This window comes from Panthera leo, chromosome E3 (assembly GCF_018350215.1).
Source record: "Panthera leo isolate Ple1 chromosome E3, P.leo_Ple1_pat1.1, whole genome shotgun sequence".
Taxonomy (NCBI): domain Eukaryota; kingdom Metazoa; phylum Chordata; class Mammalia; order Carnivora; family Felidae; genus Panthera; species Panthera leo.
Window position 1 is genome coordinate 8018227 of NC_056694.1, and position 25115 is coordinate 8043341.

Genomic DNA, 25115 nt, shown 5'->3' on the forward strand with positions numbered 1-25115 from the left:
CCTGCTCTCACGCGCTTGTTCTCTCTCTCTCTCACAATAATTAAATACACTTAAAAAAAAATAGAATGCTTTGTTGTTTTCTTGTTTATTGCTGGTAACGCTGAGCAGAGTTTAAGCATCTTGATATCAGGGCCTTGGTTTATCTTATTCACTAGATACAAGGATGGATTCCTTTCCAATGGTTTTGTAGGACACAGACAACTCTTTCTTCCTCCCTTTATTTTGTTCCTTTCATTAGGGGTATTCTTTGAAACGATTCCCCTCATGCAAAGAAAAAAAAAAATCTTACAGTTAAGTGCCTGGCGTGTCATAGGCACTCAATAAATATTTGTTGAATGAAGCAATGAATCGATGATCCCATATATGTTGGGGGTGCCTCAGAGGGTGGAAGTGGGGGTGTAAGGCAGGCTGAGTGGAGATCAGCCCTGACTCACTTCTCTCCCGGGCTCCTCACGCTCTGTCCCATGACTTCACTGCCTCCGCCTCCATGGATTAGCCTCCAGTTCTAGGTCTGTCCCTCCAGTGAAATATCCTCATTGGATAACCTGGAAGCACATCTGCATTCAATACATCCCCAAAGGGACTCTCTTCTGTCACCCCTGGCAGGCCCGCTCTCCCCTTCCCAGGCTCAGTTCATGGCCCTCCTAGAAGGGGGCAGTATACACAGTGACTAGGAGTCCCAGACTGCCTAGGTCTGAATCACCGCTCTTTGTGCCTCAGTTTTGCCATCTATCAAATGGGGATAATAATGGTACCTTGTTAACTTGTTGGAACGAATCAAAGAGTATAGAATTTCAGGTGCTTGGGACAGTGCCTGCATCCAGGAAGCTGGAGCCGTGTCCCATTCTCACCATTATCACGGGCTGTCTCCTGGGCGGGGACCCAGCATCATTTCAGATACCCGCTTCACCCTTCGTGCTTCCGATAGAAATATAACAGAAGTTTTGCATGTGGTTTTGAATTTTCTAATAGCCACCTTCAAAACATGTAGGAGAAAAAAGGAAAATTAATTTTAACAATTTTATTTAGCCCAGTGTATAAAAAAATGATCATTTCAACATAGAATAATGTAAAAGTGGTGAGATATTTTACATTCTCTTTATATGTATTTATCTATCTATTTTTTTTTTAATTTTTTAACGTTTTTATTTATTTTTGAGACAGAGAGAGACAGAGCATGAATGGGGGAGGGTCAGAGAGAGAGGGAGACAGAATCTGAAACAGGCTCCAGGTTCCGAGCTATCAGCACAGAGCCCGACGCGGGGCTCGAACTCACGAACCATGAGATCATGACCTGAGCCCAAGTCGGATGCTCAACTGACTGAATCACCCAGGTGCCCCTAAAAATTATTTTTATTATTGATTTATTGATATTTTAGAGAGAGAGTGAGTGTGAGCAGGGGAGGGGCAGGGGGAGAGAGAGAGAGAGAGAGAGAGAGAGAGGATGAATCTTAAGCAGGCTCCTTGCTCAGCACAGAGCCCAATACTGGGCTTGATCCCTTGACCCTGAGCCTAAATCAAGAGTTGGACACTCAACCAACCAAGCCACCCAGGTAGTGCCCCTACCTGTGCTCTAAATGCTTTTCTGCAAAAGCCTCTGTGTTGGTCTTCCTGGCCTCCAACCTTCCCTGTTCCTATTTATTCTAGCTTCCGCAGCCAGAGAAAGCTTCCTAAATGCAAACCGAATCACTTCCGGCCTCTGTTTAAACTCCTTCAGGGATGCTCCACCCCCTGCGAGTGGGGCAACTTTGGCCCCCTGTGATGTGTCCCTGCTGGTGCAGTGGCCTCTTCTCTGGCTGTTGCTCATGTCTTCTCTGCTCAGCTGCCTCGGGTGCCATTTCCTGTTATAATCTTACCTTAGCTGCTATAATTTCCCGACCCTGTGTATGTGACTTGCTCTGGGATTTATGTATGCAAAAGGAAGTGGTGATAGAGGACTCTAGAAAGGTAGTTTGGGGCCAGGTGGTGAAGGACTTTGAACGCCAGATCAAGGAGTGTTCAGACTTTATTCTGTAGGTAATGGGGAGCCACTGTGAGTGTTTGAGGGAGAGCAGCTAGGGCAAGGGATGAGTCCAAGAGGGACTTTTGGCATCAGGCTTAAAGGGAGATCAAATCCAAATCCTTGGCACCCTCTGCAAAGGCCTGGAGGGGAATGACATGATCTGCATTCCGGAACCATCTTTTCTGAAGGCCACTTAGGGGTGGGTTGGAGAGAGGAAGTGAGGCAGAGAACCGTGCTTGTTTGAGCTTTTGTAGGTGAGTCCCTTCCTACTATTATACAGAAGAATGTATGTGAGCATGAATTCTCCTAGTGACCCTAGGTGAGAATCCTCTTTCCGTCTTACACACAGACAAAGAAACTGGAGTTCAAGGCTAAGAAAGTGGTCCACAGCACCCCGCAGTAAGTGTCTGCGTCCGGGTCCTGTTGGGCCTGATGCTGGAAGGCCTGCAGGCGGCAGGACAGCCGCTGTGTAGCACCAGGTGCACCCAGACTACGAGGCTGCTTCCCATGGCAAAGGTCTCTCTGGGCGGCTCTGTGAGGGCGCGCAGGCCAGATGGAAGTCAGACGGCAGCACAGGGCTTTGAAAGAAAATGGTTCCTTACTTTGACTCCCTTGCTCCCCTGTAAGATTTAATTTTTTTCTTTTTTAACTTGGAGTTAAGTTAATACACAATATCACACCGATTTCAGGCATACCACAGTGATACGACAATTATATGTATAACGAAATAGTTACCCTCTGTCACCATGCAAAGTGATTACAATATTATGGACCGTATTCCCTATGCTGTACTTTTTCATCCGCCGTGACTTATTTGTTTTATAACTGGAAGTCTGTGGCTCTTAATCCCCTTCCCCTATTTCGCCCATCCCTACCCATTCCCCTCTGGCAACCAACCACCAGTTGCCCTCTCTCTCTCTCTCCCCATAAGAGTCTGATTAAATTGACATGGTCTTCTGGTTACAAGCAACGCCCTAGCTTTAATAATGCCTTAATTTTAAAATCCCAGAATTAATTTTTGGCTCTCTTCGGCATGCAAAGATTTCCCCCAAAGCCTTTAATTCTGTAATCAACTATTTCTCCAATCAAAGAAGACTCCACGGGACTTTCATGGTCTTAATTAATGACTGTCTAATCAGAATTCCACTCTGACTGCTTTAATCTCCCCTTCCCCTTTTTTTCTGGTCTCTCAATGAAGGGCTTATCTAGAACTTGTTTTGACTTCAAACGGACACTTTGGTAATAGTAAATTGCAATACGGGTTTTATCAAGTGGAACCAACTTTTCATTCTCTTTCTTCTGGGTCTTAGTATCAAAGCCACCCTTAGGGAATATGGCCTTCCTTCCTGTCTGGTTTTCAGCAAAACATGCCTTCAGAGAAGCCCGGGGAAGGTGTTTTAGGTTATGTGCAACAAAGACCTCCAGGGTAAAGCCTTTTTTTAAAAAATTTTTTGTATTCATTTTTGAGAGAGACAGAGACAGCAGGAGTGGGGGAGAGGCAGAGAGAGGGGGAGGAAGAGAGAATCCCAAGTAGGCTCCACACTGTCAGCACAGAGCCCAGCTCATGAAACCATGAGATCATGACCGGAGCCGAAACCAAGAGTCTGATGCCTAACCAGCTGAGCCACCCAGGCGCCCCTGGGGTAAATCTTTCTAAAGTGATGGTGGGCTGATCTTCACCAAGGCTATGTGGAGGTTTTTGGTTTGATGATCTTACCTGGCAATTCTTGCTTAAGTAGTAAACATAGTAATTTTTTTTTTATTAAAAAAAATATTTTTTTTAATGTTTATTTATTTTTGAGAGAGAGACACAAAGTGTGGGTGGGGGAAGGATAGAGATAGAGAAAGGGAGACACAGAATCCAAAGCAGGCTTCAGGCTCCGAGCTGTCAGCACAGAGCCCGACGCAGGGCCCGAACTCACAAACTGCGAGATCGTGACCCGAGTCGAAGTCAGACGCCCAACCGACTGAGCCACCCAGGTGCCCCAGTAAATGTAGTAATTTTAGATAGAGATATGAGTGGGTCAGGTGCTAGGTCTCTCTTGCAATGAATGGCAAATTCCTTCTTTTGGTCCTGTCGTCTGTAGAACCCACCTGCCATTTCCATTTGTGGCTCTCTCTTTTTCTTTGTCACATACAAAGAAATAAAGAACACACAGTAAACAGTTGTGGTCCGGGGCCCCAAACCTGCACGAATGTCCCTTAGATGCCACCCCCCGGGGACAGCAGCTTGGGCCCCAGCTCTCTTCTCCCTGGGGGTTTGGGGGAATTAACCAAATGATTCACTGATTCACTCAGATAACCGGCTAATATTGACTAAGCTTTGACTGGGTGCGAGCCTCTCAGGCCCACGGACACAGAGACGAGTGGGAAATGACTGTTGCTTTCGGAGTGTGAAGTGTGTTGTAGGGGAGACGGCAGATGTGTGAAGAAGCAGGCATGGCAAGGGAACATGGGTGTGGGCATAGGATGTTGTGGAAAGATCTCTGGAGGCACCGGATGGGCATCGTCCTAGTTGGAGAGATTAGTGATCTGTGATCTAATTAGAGATTAGAGATTAGTGATTCTGGAGGAGACTCACGGGGGACGTGCGGGGTGGGGACACAGACGGAGGGTGGAAGAGGGTCTTAGTCCATTCTGGCTGCTGAAAGAGAACACCGCAGGCCGGGGGTGCTTCTGAACAACAGGCATTTGTTTTTCACTCTTCTGGAGGCCGCCAAGACCACGGTGCCGGCAGATTCTGTGTCTGGTGACAGCCTGCTTCCCGGTTCACAGACATCTGTCTCCTGACACGGCAAAGGAGCAAGGGAACTCTCTGAAGTCTCTTTTAGAAGGGTGCTCATGGGGCGCCTGGGCGGCTCAGCCGGTTAAGCGTCTGACTTTGGCTCAGGTCATGATCTCACGGTCCATGGGTTCGAGCCCCGCGTCAGGCTCTGTGCTGACAGCTCGGAGCCTGGAGCCTGCTTCAGATTTTGTGTCTCCCTCTCTCTCTGCCCCTCCCTCACGCATACTCTGTGTCTCTCTTTCTCTCAAAAATAAATATTTAATAACCATTAAAACAAACAAAAAAGCAGGGCACTCATCCCCATTCAGGAGGCTCCACCTTAATGACCTAATCACCTCCCAAAGGCCGCACCTTCTAAGGCCATTGCCTTGGGGGTGGGCTTTCAACACGTGAGTCTGGGTGGGCGGGTGGGAAGCATTCAGTCTGCAGCACAGCACAGACAGAGGGGAGCCGGCTGTGCAGTCTCAACAATGGAAAAGATCCTGGCCCGTTGAGGGAACAGAGGTGTCCCTCTGGAGCTGGAGCATGCAGAGGTGGTGTGGAGGTGGGGGAGGACAAGAGTCATCTAGAATAGACCAGATTTAGAGACCCCATCGGATACGGGGCAGGGGGACCGGATTTCAGTCCGGGTGGTGTGTGCGCAGAGGAGCCCCCGGGGGTGGGGGTTGGCCCACAGGGCTGCGGAGGGGCAAGGGGGGGCTGACGCCCATCCTGGGATCTGCGGGCCGAGCCTGGTGGGGGTGTGCCCACCCCGAAAACAGGGGCCGCCTTTCCCTAATTCACACAAGTGTGGACGGGCAGTGACCCTAAGGGTGGAGCTCAGCTTTTACCCCGCTGAGTCTGAGGGCCCCTGGGAGACAATGCAGATGTGGGAGGGAGGGGTGGTCCATGGCAGCCAGGGGACTGGGCATGCAGAGTGAGCCGACCGAGTGGTGGCAGCACCACCCCGCCGATGGTCACCCGTGTCCAGGGCTTGCCTTCTGTCATGCCAGGCACACACCTTCGTTTTGCTCCCCAACCTGCAACCCCCACCCCTCCTCAGCCCTCTGACTTTGGACCTGCTTGAAGAAGAACTTGGCTCCCTACTGTCCCCCTCCTGTCTGAGCCTGTCCCCCTCCTCACCGGTTTCCAAGGTGGTCTGGAGGGGAGGATGGAACCTGGAGTTGGGGTTGGGGAGTAGGGGAGAAGGGTGTCGGGGGACAGACCACAGAGCAGTGTAGAGCCCTCACTCACCCGGACAGCTGCCTTTGCTGGGGGGTGGCTTCTCTCCAGATCTCAAGGGGTTTGGGTGCACATACACCACGGTACCTGCTGGGTGCACAGGTGGGAGCTAAGCAGGCACCTTCCGCTCCACCCCAGGCCCTCCCCGCCCCCCCCCCCCCCCCCCCGCCCCTGCTCCTGCTCCCCGTGCCCTCCCTGCCTCTCAGCTCTGTTCAAATCTCTCCTCTTGCTTCAAGGCCTCTCCGGAGTTCAAACGGATTTCCCTGCCCCCCGAATCCCCAGCCTCCTCTGAGCTGTTACTTCTGGATCACATGGCGTCAGGGACAACGTTTCCTTATTTGCGTCCTTCCTAAGGGTCCTCCTGTAAGTCCAGCTGTGGGTGAAACTGATGTCTGATTCGGCTGGGCACCTCCAGGGCCTAGCACAGAGCCTCACCTGTGCCCTTTGGTTCGCCACACGTTAGGATTTGCTTAGTGAGAGCGACAGACACATCTGGGAAAGTGAAAGAGAGGGACGTGACCCAGATCTTGCATAGACGCAGATGGACAGGCACCAAAAGGTTCAATCTTGTCCATAGGAGATCATTTTCTGACCACTTCTGCAGGGCAAAGGGCCCCTTTGCACCAAGCCACCAAAGCACACATACGTCCTTTAATGTATTAGTCAGAAAAGGCCAGGCAATGCTACAGTAGTAAGATGTCCCTGACATCTCCGTGGCTGACCACTGAAGGCTCTCCAGCGCTAGTTAGAGGGCGGGCTGGGTGGGGGAAAGCCTCCTGCACACAGGGGTCCAGGCTGACTCAGGCCCAGCCCAGGGAACATCTGGGGGACAGACAGGGCTTGGAGAAGTCATACCCCCTCACCTCTCTTTGCCCAGAAGTGGGTGTGGTCCCTTCTGCTCCTGCCCAGCAGCCAGAGCTAGCCACATGGCCCTGCCCAGCTGCAAGGGGGGGGGGGGGTGCTGGGGGAGGGAGGCCTTCTCTGGAGAAGGCAGCTGATCTAGACATTGGCGAACACCAGTTTCCTCTCCCAGACTTACTCAGGCCCATTTGGGGGAAAGTCTTCCATTGATGAGGTGCCTTTCTTGCCCCGAGGGCCTGGAACCACGGTCTCAGGGCCTTGGCTCCTGCTTTCCACTTACCTGACTCACGAAGTTCTCTTTGTGTTCAGCGGACATCATCATGCATTAGCCTCCAAGTTGTCCTTGGGGCTCAAAGAACAAGTTTCATTCCTTTTCCCTGCATGACTTGGGAGGTCTGGATCACTCCCGGCCGGTCTTCCCTGAGTCCAGCGTCCCTCCGTGGCCACTCCTACCTCCCCAGTCACTCATCGTTGCTTTGTTTTACGGTCTTCTCATGGCAGGAGCCCCAAGTGCTGAACTGCAGCACTGGACAGTGCAGGGAGTGAGGAGCCCTGGGAAGAACTACCCATCACAGACCCTCAGCTCGGGCACTGGTGGGAGGGCCATCATGATGTGGGGTTACTGTGTCTAAACACCCCACTGTCTTCATACCTGTGCCAGGGTAAAACTGGTAAGGCCAACACTCTCCCGGGCATTGCCTCTTCTTTATTTTGGAATTTTAGTCCCTTGCAAGGGACTGAATGTCTGTGTCCCCTCCACTCCCCATCCATCCCTTGAGATCCTAACCCCCTAGTATGATGGTATTTGGAGGCGGGACCTTTGGGAGGTGCTTAGCTCAGGAGGCTGGAGCCTTCCTGAACGGGACTGATGCCCTCATAAAAGAGACCCCAGCGGGCTCCCTTGCCCCTTCTGACATGTGAGGACACAGCGAGAAGATGGCCTTCCATGAACCAGGAAGTGGGCCCTCACCTTGATCTTGGACTTCCAGCTCCCAGAACTGTCAGAAATAAATTTCTATGGTTTATAAGCCCCCTAGTCTATGGTGTTCTTTATAGCAGCGGAAGGAACACACGAAGACATGGCCTTCCTTTGTTTATCATCGAACCATCTCGTTAAGCTCTTTGGGAAGCATTTGCTGGGCTGTGGCCACATTAGGGAGCAAACTTATCACCATACAAGTTGGGCTTTTAGCGTGGGTGATTGGGCACACTCCCTACTTTTTTTTTTTTAGTGTTTTTTAGGTTTTGTTTTTGACACTCCCCCCCCCCCCCCCCCCTTCAAACTTCTGTTTAAGATCATGGGCTGTTGTGGCAGCCGTCAAATTCGCCGTCTTCTGAACATCTATCTCACTGCCGGTGTTTGGGGGAAACAGGTAGGCTTACACTTGCAGGTGTGCTGGGCAAAGCAGCGTTCCTGTTTATAGGGCCCGGGTGGACACGTGTGGGGGTGTGCGGGGGAAAGAAGAAAAATTCAGGGTTCGCATCTTGCAGAGTGTCCATGTTTGGCCCCATTCTGCCCCGGCCCAAGGACAAAAAGCTTGGAGCAGAACGAAGAAGCCCTTCTGCTGTGACCGTCCTGCAACCTGGAGTCAACCGTGCCCATTTCTGTGCTGTCTTGGGATCTGGAACAGCCGGGATTACGGGCTGCTGGAGAAATCAGTGCGAAAACCTCTCCGTTCCTACGCGGCCTCCCTGAACTTCTGGGGGGAACCGGAGAATCCATGTGCAATAGGGCACTGGGCGGGGGGAGGGGAAGATTTCTGTTTTAGATTAACAGGAGGATTTATCATGCCAGAAGGTCAATATTTACCTTGGCTTCAGCTTGATGAGTATTACTTCTCTGTTCAGTGGCTCTCTCTGCTGACCTCAGCAGAACAGAAGATCTGCTTTTTGTCTGCGATAGAGGATGCTGACTGATACTTTCTTATCAGAAAGGCCTGCTAACAGAGTTGGGGAGGGGCCCACTCTTCGTGTGTGTGTGTGTGTGTGTGTGTGTGTGTGTGTGTGTATGTGTGTGTGGGGGGCTGTCTCCTTCCACCAAGAAATCTGATCCGTCTTTGTACAAACAACCCGTTTTCAAGGCACTTTTGAACTTGCAAAAGGAGGAGAGAGCACAGGGCCCTGGACAAATCACTTGTCTCCACTCCTTGTCTGAAAAGTAATTCCGAGGACCCCTGCCTGTCCATGTCAGGCTTGTGGCAAACAGTGGAGGAGCTCAGGAAAGCCTCCCAGCCTCATTCGGCCGGTTTTCGTTACATTGAGGTTGGGAGGGAAGAGGTTCTGTGATTGCCCAGGGTCACCAAGGAAGAGAGGAGGAAGGAGTCAGCCCTGCAGTCAGGGTCCCAGCTCCAAGCACTTATGGCTTAATGTCTTGGGCTCCTGGGAACAGTGGCTTCCGCCTCTCCCGAAGTGCTAACGGGTATTAGTGGGATGCCCAAGGCACCGGTGTGGAATATAGACACAAGCAGGTGGGTGGAGCACCGATTAGGCCAGCCAATCAGTGCTAGTGATTGAAGACCCCTAGACTCTCTGGGGTACTGCCTGACCCTTTATTTCAGGGCCCTCAAACATCCCGTTTGCCACTCACCATAAGTAAGTTTTATCTTAAAAAGAAAACACGCAAACTGTACATCCTTCACAATAATAGTCTCATATTTGTTTTACAATAAAGTTTTGTTTCAGGGCACCTGGGTGGCTCAGTCGGTTAAGGGTCCGACTTCGGCTCAGGTCATGATCTCGCGGTTGGTGAGTTCCAGCCCCGCGTCGGGCTCTGTGCCGACAGCTCGGAGCCTGGAGCCTGCTTCGGATTCTGTGTCTCCCTTCTCTCTGCCCTTCCCCTGCTCATGCTCTGTCTCTTTCTCAAAAGTGAAATAAACATTTAAAAAAAATTTTTTTTAAGTAAAATAAAGTGTGGTTTTAAATTGTTGACCATTGGAATACTGGGTTTGTCCCGGGGCCTCTCAGAGTCTCGTCTGAGAAAGCTCTGCACCCTGGGATATGAGCCTCCTGGTCAGCCCCACTTGGGGGTAGGGGTTGAGAAGGGGGGTGCTCTTCAATTTTATCCCTCACCAAAGCCTTGCAAATTACCATAATGAACATTTATTGTCATAAGGTGCCAGCACCATTCAAGCACTGCAGGTGAAGAATTCATTGAATTCTTTTAGCAAACCCACGCCCTGGGTGTCGTGATTATTACTCTGGTTTCACAGATGAGGGCGCTCAGAGAGGTTAGGTAACATGTCCAAAGTCACAGGGCTGGTACCTGTTGAAGTGGGATTCTACTCACTGGTGTTCTCTGGGGGGAGTTTAGAGCGTATTGCTATTGAACCCTTCTCCGTTCTTCTTGGCTCCCGCGGCCCCATCTTGGGGGTGGGGGGTGGCAGCTGAAAATCTTACGTAGAAGAGTGACAGCTCAGTAAGGCTGGGTATATCCACAGGTGCCTTGGAGAGGGGAGTGGAGGACGAAGAGAAGAGTGAATTACTGAAGGCCAGACCTGGAAAGATCTTCAGAGACAACCAATACACTTTTCACTTTACAAATGAAGACACTGGGAAGGACCAGAGAGGGGAGTTTTCTGCAGGTCATCAGCAAGTGAGTGGGGGAGCCCGGAACAGACCTGGGGCTTCTGGGTCTGGGTGGTGTGGGCGGTATCATATTTCTTTTCCTGATTTTATGCATCTGCCTTTTCCCTTACCATCTAAATGGAACCGCCTCTTGTTTGCAGAACTTTTGTCCAAACTGCTGGCTGTCCTTTGCTATTTTTTTTTTTAACTTTATTTATTTTGAGAGAGAGAGAGAGAGAGAGAGAGAGAGAGAGAAGGGGAGGGGCAGAGAGAGAGGGAGAGAGAGAATCCCAAGCAGGCTCCGCACTGTCAGTGCAGAGCTCTATGCAAGGCTCGAACTCACAGACCACGAGATCACGACCTGAGCCGAAATCTAGAGTTGGACGCTTAACCGACTGAGCCACCCCGGTGCCCCTGCCTTTTGCCATTTTGATGCCTCCCTGAAGAGTAGTGCAGGCACCGTGAGGGTGACAACCATATCATTTGCTTCTCTACCAGCCCTCACTGTGCACAGCATGGTGCTGAACACACAGAAGTTTCCTGGTCACGTTCGTGGGGCCAGAATGAACTTACTGTCCTACATATGAAACGGAGGACCAAACTCAGACAACTGTCTCAGTCCTGAAGTTGCCGGGATGAATTAATTCTTTTCCTAAAGCTTTCCATCCTAAAAGAATCCTGAGGTGTACAGAATAGTGTTATCCCCTCTTTTCTCTCTGCACCTCTCTTGTCTGGGTGCAGCCTGTAGCCCTGGACAAATGACTTTAAGATAAAAACGAAATCCTTAAAAAAAAAAAATCTTGTTCCCTTCATGTCACGCCTGCAGCATAAAGCTAATTTATAGCTACATGGAATTTCTCTGGTCTTTAAGGTCTCATTAAGCAAGTAAAGGAGAGGAAGGAAGAAGACAGAATGCTTACAAATTCCTGGGGGGCGGGGAATGACCTCACCACTTACTGGGTGTTAGCCAACTGCCCAGGGACCACAGTTCAGATTCCTTTAGGGGAGGCCCTGAAAATCCCCTGATAACCCAAACTCTCCAAATCTTTTAGGTCTTGAGAGAGGGATGGAGGGCAAGTTGAAGGAAGTAGTTCTAGGTCCAAGTGACATTTCCCATTATGCACTGCCCACTCTGAGATGGACTGTATCCATCCTGAGTCCTGGTCAGAGACTCGGGACTTGGGAAGTCCACTGACGAGGCCTCAGCAGGATGTGAGAGAGCCGAGTGGAGAAAGATGGGTAGTTTGGGGAGAAGGTGAAGCGGGTTGGATATGTTTGGGGATAGGTACTCAAGAGGGCACATATGGGATATGTAAACAAGAGGACAGAGGCCGCGGGAGTGGGCCTTTCTATTCACATCCCCAACGGCATCTTCCTGTATTCCCCTAAAAACAATTCCAGAATTCTCTTACAAAATGTACTGCAGCCCATTAAGCACTTCCATATTGGATGGCTTCTCTCCAGACCTCGGGGCATTTTACAGACTAGGAGCTCTTAGGGGGGCCAAGAGGCAGCTTTGGGGCCTCTGTCAGCCCCTAGGATGCTTCAGGGAGAATTAGAAAGACTCAATCTGGGGAGAGAGGGCACAGCCTAGATTTTGGGCCCCACCTGTCCCCTGCTTGAGGTACAGCGCTCTGGAGATCTTGCAGCCCAGAAAAGATCAACTTGGGGCCAGGCGGCCCATGGGCTCGGTGTGGGATCTGGGACTCGGCATGCCCATCTGTAAAAGGTGGGACTGTAATCCGATCTCCCCTCCCCTGAAGCTACTTTCCAGATCTGATGCCTCATGAATCGGTGATTCCAAGGACAACTTCTCACCCCCAAGTCCAGCGCTTTCCTCATTCCTGGCTACAGCTCACCTTGGAGAGAGAAGAGAGTTGGCAAGGTAGAGGGTGGAGGTGAAAAGGGAGAAGATTCTAAGGAAGCTTGGGTGTGAAGTGGTTTTGTCCAAAGGGCCCTAGACCAAGAGCGTGCTCTTTTTCCGGCGTAACTCTTTTGGGCCTCTGTTTCCGCCTCTAAAAAATGGGAATGGTGGCATCTAATACCGAAGGCAACGTTGTGGGGATTAAAATCGCCCGGGCGAAATTGCCAGGCATGGAGCGGGGATCCCACGAGCGTTTGCGGACCCGAAGAGGGCTTGGTTGGGAAGGTTCTAGAGTGCGTGCGCGAGGACGCAGGCGCGACGTCTGGCTTTCCGGGCACGCGGCTCCCCCCCCTCCCGCCCCCCCGGACCCCCAGCTCTGCAGCCACTGCCGCCTCCTCGGCCCCGGACCGCCGAGGGTTAATGAAAAAGCCCCACGCCCCCTTTGACGGCGCAGAGCCCACCTCGCCGAATTTGAAAAGGCGGCCCTGGAGAGGCGTGGGCGCCCCCCAGAAACTTCCAACTCGCACCCGGGCTCCGCTCGCTCGCCGGCTCGCTCGCTCTGCTCCCGGCGGGGGCCGCGGGTTCGGTCCGGCCGCGGGTGCGCTCCCGCCTGTCCTGCCGCCCGGGCTCCGGGTCCCCGCGGGCGGCCGCGCAAGATGAAGCTGGCTCTCCTCCTGCCCTGGGCGTGCTGCTGCCTCTGCGGGTCGGCGCTGGCCACCGGCTTCCTGTACCCCTTCCCGGCCGCAGCCCTGCAGCAGCACGGCTACCCCGAGCCGGGCGCCGGCTCCCCCGGCAGCGGCTACGGGAGCCGCCGGTGAGTAGCGCGGCGACGGCGGGGCCTGGGGGGCGAGCGCTGGGGACGCCGGGCGGTCGGGGGCTCGGAGCTGGAGACGAGAGGCTGGCGGACGGAGGGAGCCGGACGGTGGAGGGGGGGGGGGGGATGGAGCGCTGGGCGGTGGGGCTGGGGACGCGGGGCGGTCGGGGACTGGGGGCTTGGGCGGCCTGGGCCGGGGCGGGGGTGGGGGGGGCGCGGGGTCGGGACTGCGGTGGTCTCTGGCCGCGCCCACCTTCTCTCTTCCTTTCTTTGCTCCCCCAACCTTCGCCCCTTCGGCTCCCGGCTCCGAGTGGAGGTGGCCGAAACCTGCGGGGGTGGGGGGTGGGGTGGGGAGGCGCGCGGAGGCAGCGACCGTGGCCCGCTGGGGCTGCGTGGCTCAGTCCCTGGATGTTTACCGGATCACGTGGCTCCGCCGCGCTCACCTGCGCGGCCGCGGCTTTGTGTTGGGGAGCAGGTTCCCGGGTTGCCAAGGCCGAGCGTCCGGTCTCCCGCCTCTCTTGCTTGCTGCCCAGGGATACCGGGGGGAGACGGCGGGGGTGGGGGGGTGGGGGACGATTCCGTCCCGTCCTGGGGGCCGGGACCACGAAGGAGCCTCTGCTGCGCACACCCCAGTCACCTGGGGACGTGGAACCGGGCTCCGATTGGACGGATCCGCTGCGGGGCCGGAGAAGGAGCCAGGTCACCGAACCCGAGGCGCCGGGACGCACGGGTGGCTTCCTCCTCTGCCGGCAGGTGGCGCCCTGGCCACCCCCGAGACGGTTAGGGCAGCGTCTGCTCACCGCGAGGTTGAATTCCCCCAGAAAACGCGTGAGCACGCAAGTAAAAGTTGCCAAATGCCCGTTTGCGCAGCTCAGTCGAATTCAGCATTTCCTCATTTAATAATTACAACTCACAGAGTTGTGATGGCTCTCTAGAGCACACAACGTGCATTCGTACCTTCCGTGTCTTTGGATCCTAAACCCCCTCCAGGGGTACCTATTACAGCGTTATCTTTCCTTCGGGTGAGGAAATGGAGCCCCAGGGGGAGGTCCCCAAGTTAGTGGCAACTCAGGACTGACCTTCTGTCTGCTTTCTCCCAATCCTGTCCTTTCTACCGCACCACTCTGCTTATTGTTATGGAGGAAGGCAAGAGACAGGTCCCAGCGACTTCTCCTGTGTGATATTTATTTACCAAAGCCCGGAGAACTATCAAGATGAATCCTGGAAATGAATGTCTTATATAGTTCGGGGGAAGCAGGGATGTTTTGTGCGGGGCAGGCTGTATGCTTAATGGCTGGGCAAGGCGAGACTCAGGAAAGCGCGCGCGCGCACACACGCACACACACACACACACACACACACACACACACACACACACACACACACAAAGTGCTTCTGGAAAACTTTGCATACAATTTTATTTCCCTCATTTTGTTTGGAAATACTTACCCATGGCTTCTATTAGTATTCTTCTCCAGACACCCACAGCAGTGTGGGCTCCACACTCATCCTCCGCATATGAGGATAGTCTGAAAAAAACAAGCTTTTCAAGTTGTAGAGTGATCTGTATAACATGATCTCATTTATGAAAAAACGTTCTGGTTTATGGGGATGTACGCCCAGAAAAAATCCATAGGCAAACATTTCCTGCAGTTACCTATCGGGAGAGTCCGGAGGTCGGAGGGCAGGGGTGGAAGGTGGGTGGGCTTCCATCTTCTCCCTTGGTGTCCCGGTGTCCTGTTTGCATCTTTTACAAGGAGCATACATTCCTGTGTTATTTTTTGCAATTAAAAAGTGTGGGAAGGAAAAGAAAAAGAAAAGGAAAGCTTCCGCACGGTGAAACATGCATGCTGAGAAGAGCCAGAGGTGAGGTCCTTGAAGGAAGTGAGTGGATGGGGACGGATGTTCTGGCGTTTGGTGGGGTGCGACTTGGGGACCGCCACAGAAACTTGGAAGGGACTGTTTTAGCGTAAATAAAAAGAGGCCCAGACAATTGTGGTAATCTTCCAGCACTCTTTCTACCAGGATGGGAGCCGGGAGAAGGTATAATTAGGTTCAGGAAGGATCTGGATGAAGCTGTGGAAAATGGATTCCTAAATAGGATACTACGAGGTGTTAAGGAGGCTCGGGGCAGGTTCCAGATGCTGGAGATTGATGTCCAGAGCGCCACTGAGCTCCGCTATGCAAAGTCCCACGTGGGCATGGCGGGCTTGAGCTGGATGGTGTCGTACGTTCCTGGGTCTCGTGAGCGATCAGTCACAGGTGGCCTGTGTCCTTGAAATTCAAGAGCCCCAGAAGCAGAGGGCTTGGAGACGACGTTTGGCACGGCGCCCTTCGCAGCCTTGGCCTCCGCTTTGCCTCCGTATGTGTGTTTACAGTGGCTTGGTCTCAGCCTCCGGGCCAAGTGACAGAGCTGTTTCTGACAAATAGTCTCCCTTCAGTTCATGGCATTGCTCCTGTTGGCATCCGAGTTTTGGATGTGGTCTGTGTTTCCCCTGCGCCCACCCTTCTGGGCCTGGGCCTGTCTGGGTCTGACATGTGCTGGGGGCATCTTGCCCAAACCGGGGTGCTCTGCTCCGGTCGCCTCTGTCAGAAGCCCAGGGTGGACCCCTCTGTGGGAGCAACTTTGGCAAAAACGAAGAGGACCCCACTTCCTCAGAGGGCTGTTTCCAGAAGAATCTAGCAACCCTGCATATGGGCCACCAATGGTTTTTGCTGGCCAGAGAGCCGTTCAGTTGCCAAATGAAAGCTGAAGGGAACTGCGGCACTCGTGGACGTGCAGGGCCGCACTGAGAACTGAGCCCCCGGGGCGCCTGGATGGCTCAGGGCGTCAAGGGTCTGACCGGCTCGGGTCCTGATCTCACAGCTCATGAGTTCGAGCCCCGCATCGGGCTCTCCGCTCTCAGTACAGAGCCTGCTTGGGATTCTTTCTCTTTGTCTCTTCCTGGCTCATGCTCTCTCTCTCTCTCCCTCTCAAAATAAATAAATAAACTTAAAAAAACTTAATAAAACTTAAAAATAAAAGAACTGAGCCCCCAATGCCCCCCCCCCACCGTTTTTGATTCTACCCTCGTAAGTAGAATACATTTGTGAAACTCTTTAAAGGATGCAAGTGTCGCTCACTCCCCTTTCTCTTTCCCTCCTTCCCTCCCTCCCTCCTCTGCCACAGATGTTTACTGGGGGGTCTTGTCCCTTGTCTCCTCCTCCCTTCTATATCCGACCCTAAAGGGGCCAGAGCAGCTGCGAGTGATCAGGGCACAAGGATGAGACCAGAGAAGGGCCCCACGGCCTATCTGTGTTGTGCATCTAGTGGAGGGAGACGTTTGAATTTGGTTAAAGATAAAAAGCTTTAATATCGATTCTTGGTGTGGATGTGTTCTTCTGACTAGGAGAAACCAGAGGAGATGTGGGATGTGCCCAGATTTCAGCAGAGGAAGGAATGAATGCGTCCAGAGAGTGGGTTCGTGGGGCAGGGGACAAAAGACAAAGTTGTTTTTGGCTTCTCCCCTGAAGAAGAACGCGCATTCCAGAAACCACTTCCCCCTGTGTAGGGCCCGAGGCGTGAGAGCAAATGGAGCCCAGGCGCCGTAAGGCCACATGTCTACATGCTATGACTCAGGCTAACGGAAGCTCCGTAAGTGGGTTCTGTCCACCACCCTCGGTGAGTGTACCTTCTCAATGACCTGGAAAGCCAGGTCAATGAGGAATTCATAGATGCCATAGAATTCTGTTCCGGAAATGGGGTGAGGGGCCTTATGGGCCCTTCGAGCTGCGTGTCCTACAAGTTCACTCCACGCCCGTGGCCTAGAAGTGGGCATACGGGCTGCGGGGTCTGTCCCGGAGGATGGCCCGGATGGGCACACCCTCTTGGTCCCACAGCCTTGTCATCCGGCGGGAGGGCCACGGCCAGAGGATCCTCCAGCCTTCTTCTGGAGGCTCAGGAGGGCTGTCCATCCGCGTCAGCGACGTTATTGCGCCTCGGTAGTGGTGATGGGGTCTGGCATCGGGGCTTCCCGTCTCTCTGCCCAGGAACTGGCTGTGTGTGGCCCGCCCTGTGACGGCGAGGCTGTGTGGCATCGTCCGTGACCAACTTAGCCACTGTCTGGTGGGGCCCGTTTTAGTTCTACAAGGATCTGTCTTCCTCTTCCGTGCCGCTGCCCGATGGACCTTTTTCTTGCTCTCCTCTGTAAAGCCCTTGGGTCGCCCACCACCTCCTGCCTCAGCTTGACAGACAGGTTTCAGTTCTTAGGTCAACTCTTAGTGACTAAGTAGGAGCTGCCCCGGCCAGTGGGTTAAGGAGGATTCCGAGGTGCAGTCTGGGCTCTGTGAAGAGGACCATGACAACTGAGCGATGTCACCGTGGCTGTGGGGCAGGAAAGTGGAGGCAGGTGTGATGTATTGGGCAGCCTTGGGCTTTATGATAAAACCCACCGTCTCCGGTGTCACGTATAAAGGCTGCCTTCAAATCAATGTTTTTAAGTTTATTTATTGAGAGAGAGAGAGAACAAGCAGGGGAGGGGCAGAGAGAGAGGGAGAGAGAATCGCAAGCAGGCTCTGCGCTGTCGGCAGAGAGCCCGAGGTGGGGCTCGAACCCACGAACTGTGAGATCGTGATCTGAGCTGGAACCGAGGGGGACACTTACTTAACCGACTGCGCCACCCAGATGCTCCTAAAGTCTGACTTTTTAAAGCCCATCTTTTGTCCTCTATGCCAGCTACATCGTATTAGTTGTTTCTGTTTCCTTGCATCTGCTGTTTGATTTGCTTGCGGTGCCCTCCCATGAGCACCTAGAATATTCTGCATATGTCTGTCTCAAGGTCTCTCAACCTTGGTACCCTTGACACTGTGGACCGGGTAATCTTGTTGTGCAGCCGTCCTGTGTGTCGCAGGATGTCCTGGCCTCTCCCCACTGAACACCAGGAGCATAGCCTTGCCCCCAACTCGAACAACCGAAAAACGTCTCCTGACCCGGCCAGATGTCCCCTAGGGGACAAAATCACACCCAGCTGGAACCGCTGTTCTCTCTGAACTTGAACATTTTGAATTGGGGGACATTTAAAAATATGGTATTTAGGGGCACCTGGGTGGCTCAGTCCGTTGAGTGCCCGACTTGATTTTGGCTCAGGCCGTGATCCTAGGGTTGTGGGATCAAGCCCTGCATAGGGCTTTGCGTTGACAGCATGGAGCCTGCTTGGGATTCTCTCTCTCTCCCTCTGCCCCCTCCCCTACTCTTTCTCTCTCTCTCTCAAAAAAGAGAAAACAATACATGAAAATAAAAATATGATATCTAAAATTTTTTTCTGTGGAAGCTGTCGAACCTGTACACAAGTAGGCAGCAAAATAAGTCCCCGTGTACCCTCACTGGGCTTTGTTAACTGTTGCATTTTGCCACACTTACCCGGTTCCCTTCTTCCCGCCCAACACGCACACACACGCACACACACACACACACACGCATTCTGTTTGGGTGTGTGAAGCATTTTACAGTTTTTTTTTTTTTTTTTTTAAGTAGGCTCCATGCCCAATGTGTGAGTTGAACTCACCACCCTGAGATCAAATGCCCTTGGGGCATTTGAAGGCAAATCCCAGGCTCACGTCCATTTTACTTGTAATATTCTGTATACACTACCATGCCAACGTTTAACAGACTTACAGTCATTCCTTATTCATATTACTGTTCCTTCTTACTTCTTATTGGATCCCAAATCCAATCCACATTCAGATTTTCTCCAACTGTCCAGAAAGTGTTCCCTTATTGTTAGTTTGTTCAGATCCGGATCTACTCATGATCTGCTTTCGTTCTTGTGCCTTTTTAGTCTCTCACTGTAGGAAAGTCCTCTCTCCTTGACAAGAATGCTTTTCCCCCCTCAAGCCATTGACTTGTCAGAAGGCCGGTTGTCCTGTAGGTGCCCATGTTCCAGATTAGGCTGATTGCTTCCAAGTGGTGTCATTGATTTGATCTTCTACTGCCTGTGTTTGTTCTATATTGGAGATTAGATGTAAAGGTTTGATTATATTTAGGATCTCTTTTTCGGGGGGATGCAAGAGTGCTTCATAGTTGGTCCAGTATATCATATCATGTCATGTCATGTCATGTCATGTCATTTTTCGGGGGGAGGCAAGAGTGCTTCATAGTTGGTCCAGTATATCATGTCATGTCATGTCATGTCATGTCATGTCATATCATGTCATGTCATATCAATCAGGGGGTGTTACGAACTGAGTATTTTTGTCCCCTCAAAATTCCTATGGTGAAGCCCTGTCCTCAATATGATGGCATTTGAAGGTAGGCCTTCTGGAAGCAATTAGGTTTAGATGAAGTCATGAGGTTGGGGTCCCCATGATGGCACGCCTGTCCTTATAAGAAAGGGAAGGGAGTGGCGCCTGGGTGGTTCAGTCAGTTGAGCGTCTGACTTGGGCTCTGGTCATGATCTCGCGGTTCATGGGTTCGAGCCCCACGTCGGGCTCTGTGCTGACAGCTCAGAGCCTGGCTCCTGCTTCGGATTCTGTGTCTCCCTCTCTCTCTGACCCTCCACTGCTCACGCTCTGTCTCTCTGTCTCTCTGAAATAAATAAACATTAAAAAATTTTTTTAAAAAAGAAAGAAAGGGAAGAGAGAGAGCAGAGCACGCGCACACACACACTCTCTCTCTTTCTCTTTGCCACGTGAAGACACGGTGAACAGGCAGCCTTCCTGCCAGCCTGGAAGAGGCTCTCACCAGGAACGGAATCTGCTGGCATTTTCATCCTGGACTTGCCAGCCTCCATATCTGTGAGAAAGAAACATTTAAGCCACTCAGTCTAGGATGTATTTTGCGATGGTGCCCCAGGCTAATACAGGAGGACATGACTTTTTTTTCCCTGGAAATCCGGGTGTTTGACATTCACCAAAATAACCACTGTCTGCAGGTTTCTTCTTCTCTTCTCTCTGCAATTTATTTCTTGAAGAAACCAGGCCTCGTCGAGGTTTCCTTGTTCAGGATTTTGTTGAGAGGGAGAGTGAGAGAGCGCACGCCTGTGCACACACATGTGAGCAAGGGCACGTGTATGGGGGAGGGACAGAGAGAGAGAGAGAGAGAGAGAGAGAGAGAAAATCTCAAGAAGGCTCCCAACACCCAGCGCAGAGCCGGGTGTGAGTTTCGGTCCTATGTCCCTGGGATCATAACCTGAGCCAAAATCCAGAGTCGGATGCTCAACAGACTGAGCCACCCAGGCGCCTCTCCTTGTTCGGGATTTTGTTGATTATATCCTCATGGTGCCTGTTAACACGTTCCTCTGTCCTCGGTATTTCCAGAATATTGGAAATTAAACAGAAGCTTGAGTAGATTTTGGTTCTGTCTCCTTCTCTTCCTTATTATTATTGTTTGGGCAAAATTACCTCTTTGGTTGTGTAGTATTCTTCCGTCAACAATTGTATTAAGAATCACACACCATCTGGTAGTTTCTTTTTCTCTTGTGATGTTAGCAGGTTTTGATAACCGTTGTCTTCATCACTGTTCGTTAAGGGCTGCATTATTTTTGAGAGAAAGAGTGTGTGTGCGCCCCAGTGGGGGAGGTGCAGAGAGAGAGAGGGGGACAGAAGATCTAAAGCAGGCTCTGCGCTGAGAGTGGAGAGGCTGATGTGGGGCTCGAACTCACAAACTGTGAGATTAGGACCTGAGCTGAAGTCAGACGCTCAACCGACTGGGCCACCCAGGCGCCCCTGTTTTAATTTTTTTAATGTTTATTTATTTTTGAGAGAGAGAGCACGAGCAGGGGAGGGACAGAGAGAGATGGAGAGAGCGTGAGCATGAGCAGGGGAGGGACAGAGAGAGAGAGGGAGACACAGAATCTGAAGCGGGCTCCAGGTTCCAAGCCGTCAGCACAGAGCCCAACATGGGGCTCGAACCCACGAACCGCGTGATCATGACCTGAGCTGAAGTCAGACGTTTCACTGACTGAGCCACCCAGGCGCCCCCTTTGGGGTACATTTTGAAGAGCCAATTTAGTGATTCTGGGACAAAGTGGCCCTGTGGGGATGTGAGGGGACTTCCCTGGCCTACGCCACCCGCAAGCCTGGCCCACCCCTCGCGTTTGCGGGGCGCTGATGAAAGCCCTCACGCCATATGTCTAAGTATTTATAAGTCGTAAATCAAGCTTACAAACTGTTAAATAAAATCTGTTGTGTTATCGACCTTGATAGACCTACCCTCCCAATGACCTGGGGATGGGGGTGAGGCTCATATTTGGAACTCTTAGCCTCCTTGAGTTTTATGCTGGAATTCAGCGGTTCGGGGAGATCCACCTTTCACTTCTCTCCTTGTTCCGCCCGACACCTTGCCCCTGGTGCGGCCTCACGCACCCACTGTGGGCACTTGAGTCTAGCCCAGGACCTCTCACCCTGCCCTACCAACCGCCACGTGGCCACACTTCATGCCCGAGTGTGTCTAGCTGTGGGGGAGGGAATCCCAGGCCCCAGGTACCTGCACTTGGTCTGCGAGGGTGCCTGTGGTTTTGGGGACGATGTCCCTTTGGGCCCACAGCCTCCTTCCTTGCCCTGTGGGGAGGGGTGTGGCTGGAGGCAGGCCAGATGCAGGCCCCGGAAAGCACAGTGCCCAGGGTGGGGCTCCCGTTTTTTAGGTTTAAGACAGGTCCGTGTAAACGTTACCTCTGGCGAGATACAGAGCGAGTTTCCACAGGTACGTCCCCAGTTCTTCAGAATTAGATGGCCTTTCCCCGCATGTCCCCATTCCAGAAGGCTCCATCACAATGACAGAGTTAAGCTGTCTGTGTCCACGCGTTCCCTTCTAGTATCTTCCCTGCTGGACCTCTTCAGCCCCCGTTAGACTGTAGGCGCCGAGGGGGACGTCACCCACCTGTGAGAGAGGCCCGAGAAGAAAGAGAAAAAGCTTTGTAATGTCGTACCTTTCCTGGTATGTGTTCCCCATCTTTTGGAGTGAGGGGCCCCGCATTTCCCTCTTGCCTGTGCTCCAAAGTTGTTTAGACGGTCTTGCTCCCATGTTTCAGGTGTCGCGTCCCCTAAACCACAGGGCAGTGACTGGCCGATCACGATGAACTGAGGAGGTAAAAGGATCGGCCATCCAGACCTATCCATGACTCGGACAATCTGGAGCCTGGAGATCTGGATTTCAGTGGCCTCCCCCGGGGTTTTTCGTGCAGCCAGGTTTAGGAAGCCCTGCATGGAGAATAGCGTTTTTTGAGATTCTTTCATCACGACCGATAACAGGAAATACCCTCCCTGTGGTGACCGAGTCCCCTTGCTTATGTGTGCGCACTCGCCTGAAACGTACGTCTGAAACAAGTTTCACAGAATAATGCTTACCGTTACCATATGTGGTGTTCTCTTTTTTATTGTATTCTATCGAGTTCATAAAAAAAAGTGCTTGCCAAGACTCAGAAAATTGATTCCACAGCCCCTCTGTGTTAAGACCTGCCTGAGAGACCCCCTGCCCTGGGGGAATGTGGGAGTCTCTTTGCTTTCCCCTCTCCCCCTCATTCCCATGCCTGGCCCTCCCGCCTCTGACTCTGAAGTCCCTTTCTGGTTTCAGCCTAGGTGAAGTGCTTGGTGTGTCCCCTCTTTAACCCAAACGCCTCCCCCAGACCTTACTCCATTCTATTATGGGGCAGCCACAAAGGCCTTTCCTTCGGGAAGCTTTCCCGGACTGACCTCCCCGCTCTGTGGGCAGCTCTCTGTGCCTCTTGGATCTGTGATTGTGGTTTTCACCCAGAGAACTCACTTCCCGCTTTCCTTCCCTGTGGGTGGAATCATTTCTCCTCCCTGTTTCCTCCCTAGCGGGGCCCTGGCCAGTCCACCTGGGACCTGGATGCACAAGCCGGCCCTGCCCACCCACCCCCACCTCCTTGGGAGTGTGAACTTACCTAACCGGGCATTCAACCACCTGATCATCACTGAACCCTGTAGGTGGGCTGGAGCTGGAGACTGAAATGTGGGGGCAGGGGCACACTGCTGGGGGGGGGGGGCTGGCACGATCACATCCGGGAGGCCTTGAATCTGTGACTGGATCACAGGGACCCTGGTGCTTTACCTTTAGGATGTTACTGTTTTGCGTGCTTTGTGCTGGAGGCTGCGGGGTGATCGGTGATCGGCCGGGCCTCTGCCCTTGATGAGCTCAGAAACTGGTGGCGTTCAGACCCCAGAGCGAGGGTGGTATTTGCTACCTCGTGGGTGTGTGTGGAGTGTGACGGGCAGGCACGGGGTGTAGGAGCGATCACTTGTCTAGGGGAGTTTGGGCGTGTGTAAGTGTGGGCATCTTTGTGCCTCAGTTTTGTCCTCTGTAAAATGGGGATGATTATGGTGTTTACTTCATAAGGTTATTCTAGGGCTGAAATGAGTTCATAATGTGTTTAGAAAAATGTGGTAGTAAACGTTGTGTTTGGGCTGGTGACTGGGCAGTATCTGGGCTCTATGCTTTGGGAAACACTGGCCTGGTCGATCAAGGCTACGTGTTGAGCGCTTCCCAGGAAGTCACTTTCAAAGTGGGCCTTTTTTTTAAAGCTTATTTATTTTGAGAGAGAGAGAGAGAGAGAGAAAGAGAGAGATGTGGTAGGGGCAGAGAGAGAGAGAGAGGGAGAGGGAGAATCCCAGGCAGGCTCCCCACTGGCAGCACAGAGCCTGACGTGGGGCTTGAACTCGTGAACCACGAGACCATGACCTGAGCTGAAACCAAGAGTCAGATGCTTAACTGACTGAGCCACCCAGGTGCCCCGAAGTGGGTCTTGTAGGATGAATAGGAGTCTTCTTGGCAATGACAGGGGAGGGCATTTTGGGAGGACGAAAGAGCCGTGTGAAGGCTGGGAGGCAGGACTGTGGTTTTATATGGTGAGTGCAGGTGCGTTCAGAAGGGCTGGAAAGGCCAGGCCTTTGGAGCCTGAGTGCAAAGCCACCTTCCTGCCACCCTGAGGAGCTTGGGTTTTATGTCTAAACATGGTTACGGTGGCCCTTGTGCTAGCTTTGCTGGTGGGAGGGGAGCCAGCTAACAGACCGTGTCGGCAGCTCCCGGCCGCTTGGTGGGCCGCTGATAGGCCGGGGCAGGTTGATGACCAGGGCTCCCGGCCCTGCCCGGGGCCCGGGGATGTTGCGGGCCGGCTGCTTTGCTCCTTGGAACGTTGCAAGGATCACGGTCTTTTCTCAGCTTTGAAAAGGCAGCAAAGCACGCCGTTCACGCACCTTTCGTTTTAATAAAATACTTGCGTGTTTTTCCTCCACGGGGTTTTCGTGACGCTTGCACGCGTCAGGATTCAGTGGCTGCCTGTTGAGCGAATGAAAGAACAAAGGCCTTGACCTCTCTCCTCTGGGAAACTGAGGCCGTGACCTCTGCCCTCCTGCAGGTCTGTCGTGCTGAGGGGTCCAGGAAGGAGGTCTGCCCTTTGTGCCCAGAGCAGGTCAGCTCTGGAAGCCACATTGAAAGGAGCCACGGAGGCCATCAGCTTGAGGGGGTCCCGCTTCTTCCTTTGAAGTAGAAATGGGTGCAAAAGGGGGACTTTTTCTGAAAATCACACGGAATGGCCTCTATGTAAATATCTGGTGAAGATTTTTCCTGAGGCCCCCGGGTTTTCTGAGTCTCGCTCTCCTCTCCTCTCCCCACCCCCGGCTTGTCTGTTATTTTAACATCCATTCCCAGAGAAACAATTCCTATGGCAATCGGAACACTACTCCAGGCTTCTCTTGGCTTGAACCGGCCAACACTTCATTGCCGCTTCGAGAGTGTATGAGCTGGAGCCTGACCAGCTCCGCCTGGGGCAGGGAAGAGAGGAACAATAACTAAGTTAGAGGATTTTTGGGAATCCTGCAGCCGATCCTAGGGAAGTAGACACAAGGCACACTGTTCTCGCTGAGGAGTCCAGGGTCCCCAGCCTCTCCTGCCCGGTCTTCCTTTTTCTTGCCTCCCAGAAACCAGGGCGTGGATGGATGTTTCTTCGGGGGCCTGTACGAGACCACCTTGAAAGGAGCTGGACCCAGTCCAGGTTAATTCTGTAACGCTCGG

At 52.6% G+C, this 25115-nt stretch overlaps 1 protein-coding gene and 2 long non-coding RNA genes across 5 annotated transcripts in view; 2 read left to right on the forward strand and 1 right to left on the reverse strand.

Moving 5' to 3' along the window:
* Positions 1 to 11208, forward strand: part of LOC122209376 — a 30545-nt gene extending 19337 nt beyond the window's left edge. Inside the window, exons 2-3 of the long non-coding RNA XR_006197575.1 lie at positions 10307 to 10461; positions 10932 to 11208. This is a non-coding gene — a long non-coding RNA (uncharacterized LOC122209376). The remainder of the gene's footprint in view (positions 1 to 10306; positions 10462 to 10931) is intronic.
* On the reverse strand, positions 9718 to 12838 carry LOC122209375. Of its 2 annotated transcripts, none has more exons than XR_006197574.1 (3): positions 12759 to 12838; positions 12252 to 12292; positions 9718 to 10310 (listed from the first exon to the last, which is right to left on the reverse strand). It is a non-coding gene; the product is annotated as an uncharacterized LOC122209375 (long non-coding RNA). The 2 variants fall into 2 exon arrangements; XR_006197573.1 differs by having other exon boundaries at positions 12042 to 12292.
* A 59-nt stretch (positions 12839 to 12897) lies between these two features.
* The window catches only part of COL26A1 (collagen type XXVI alpha 1 chain), a 162801-nt gene continuing 150583 nt past the window's right edge, over positions 12898 to 25115 (forward strand). For both annotated transcript variants that reach the window (XM_042921149.1, XM_042921150.1), the window contains exon 1: positions 12898 to 13111. In XM_042921149.1, coding sequence (XP_042777083.1) covers positions 12954 to 13111 — 158 coding nt within the window. In that variant the 5' untranslated portion in view covers positions 12898 to 12953. The remainder of the gene's footprint in view (positions 13112 to 25115) is intronic.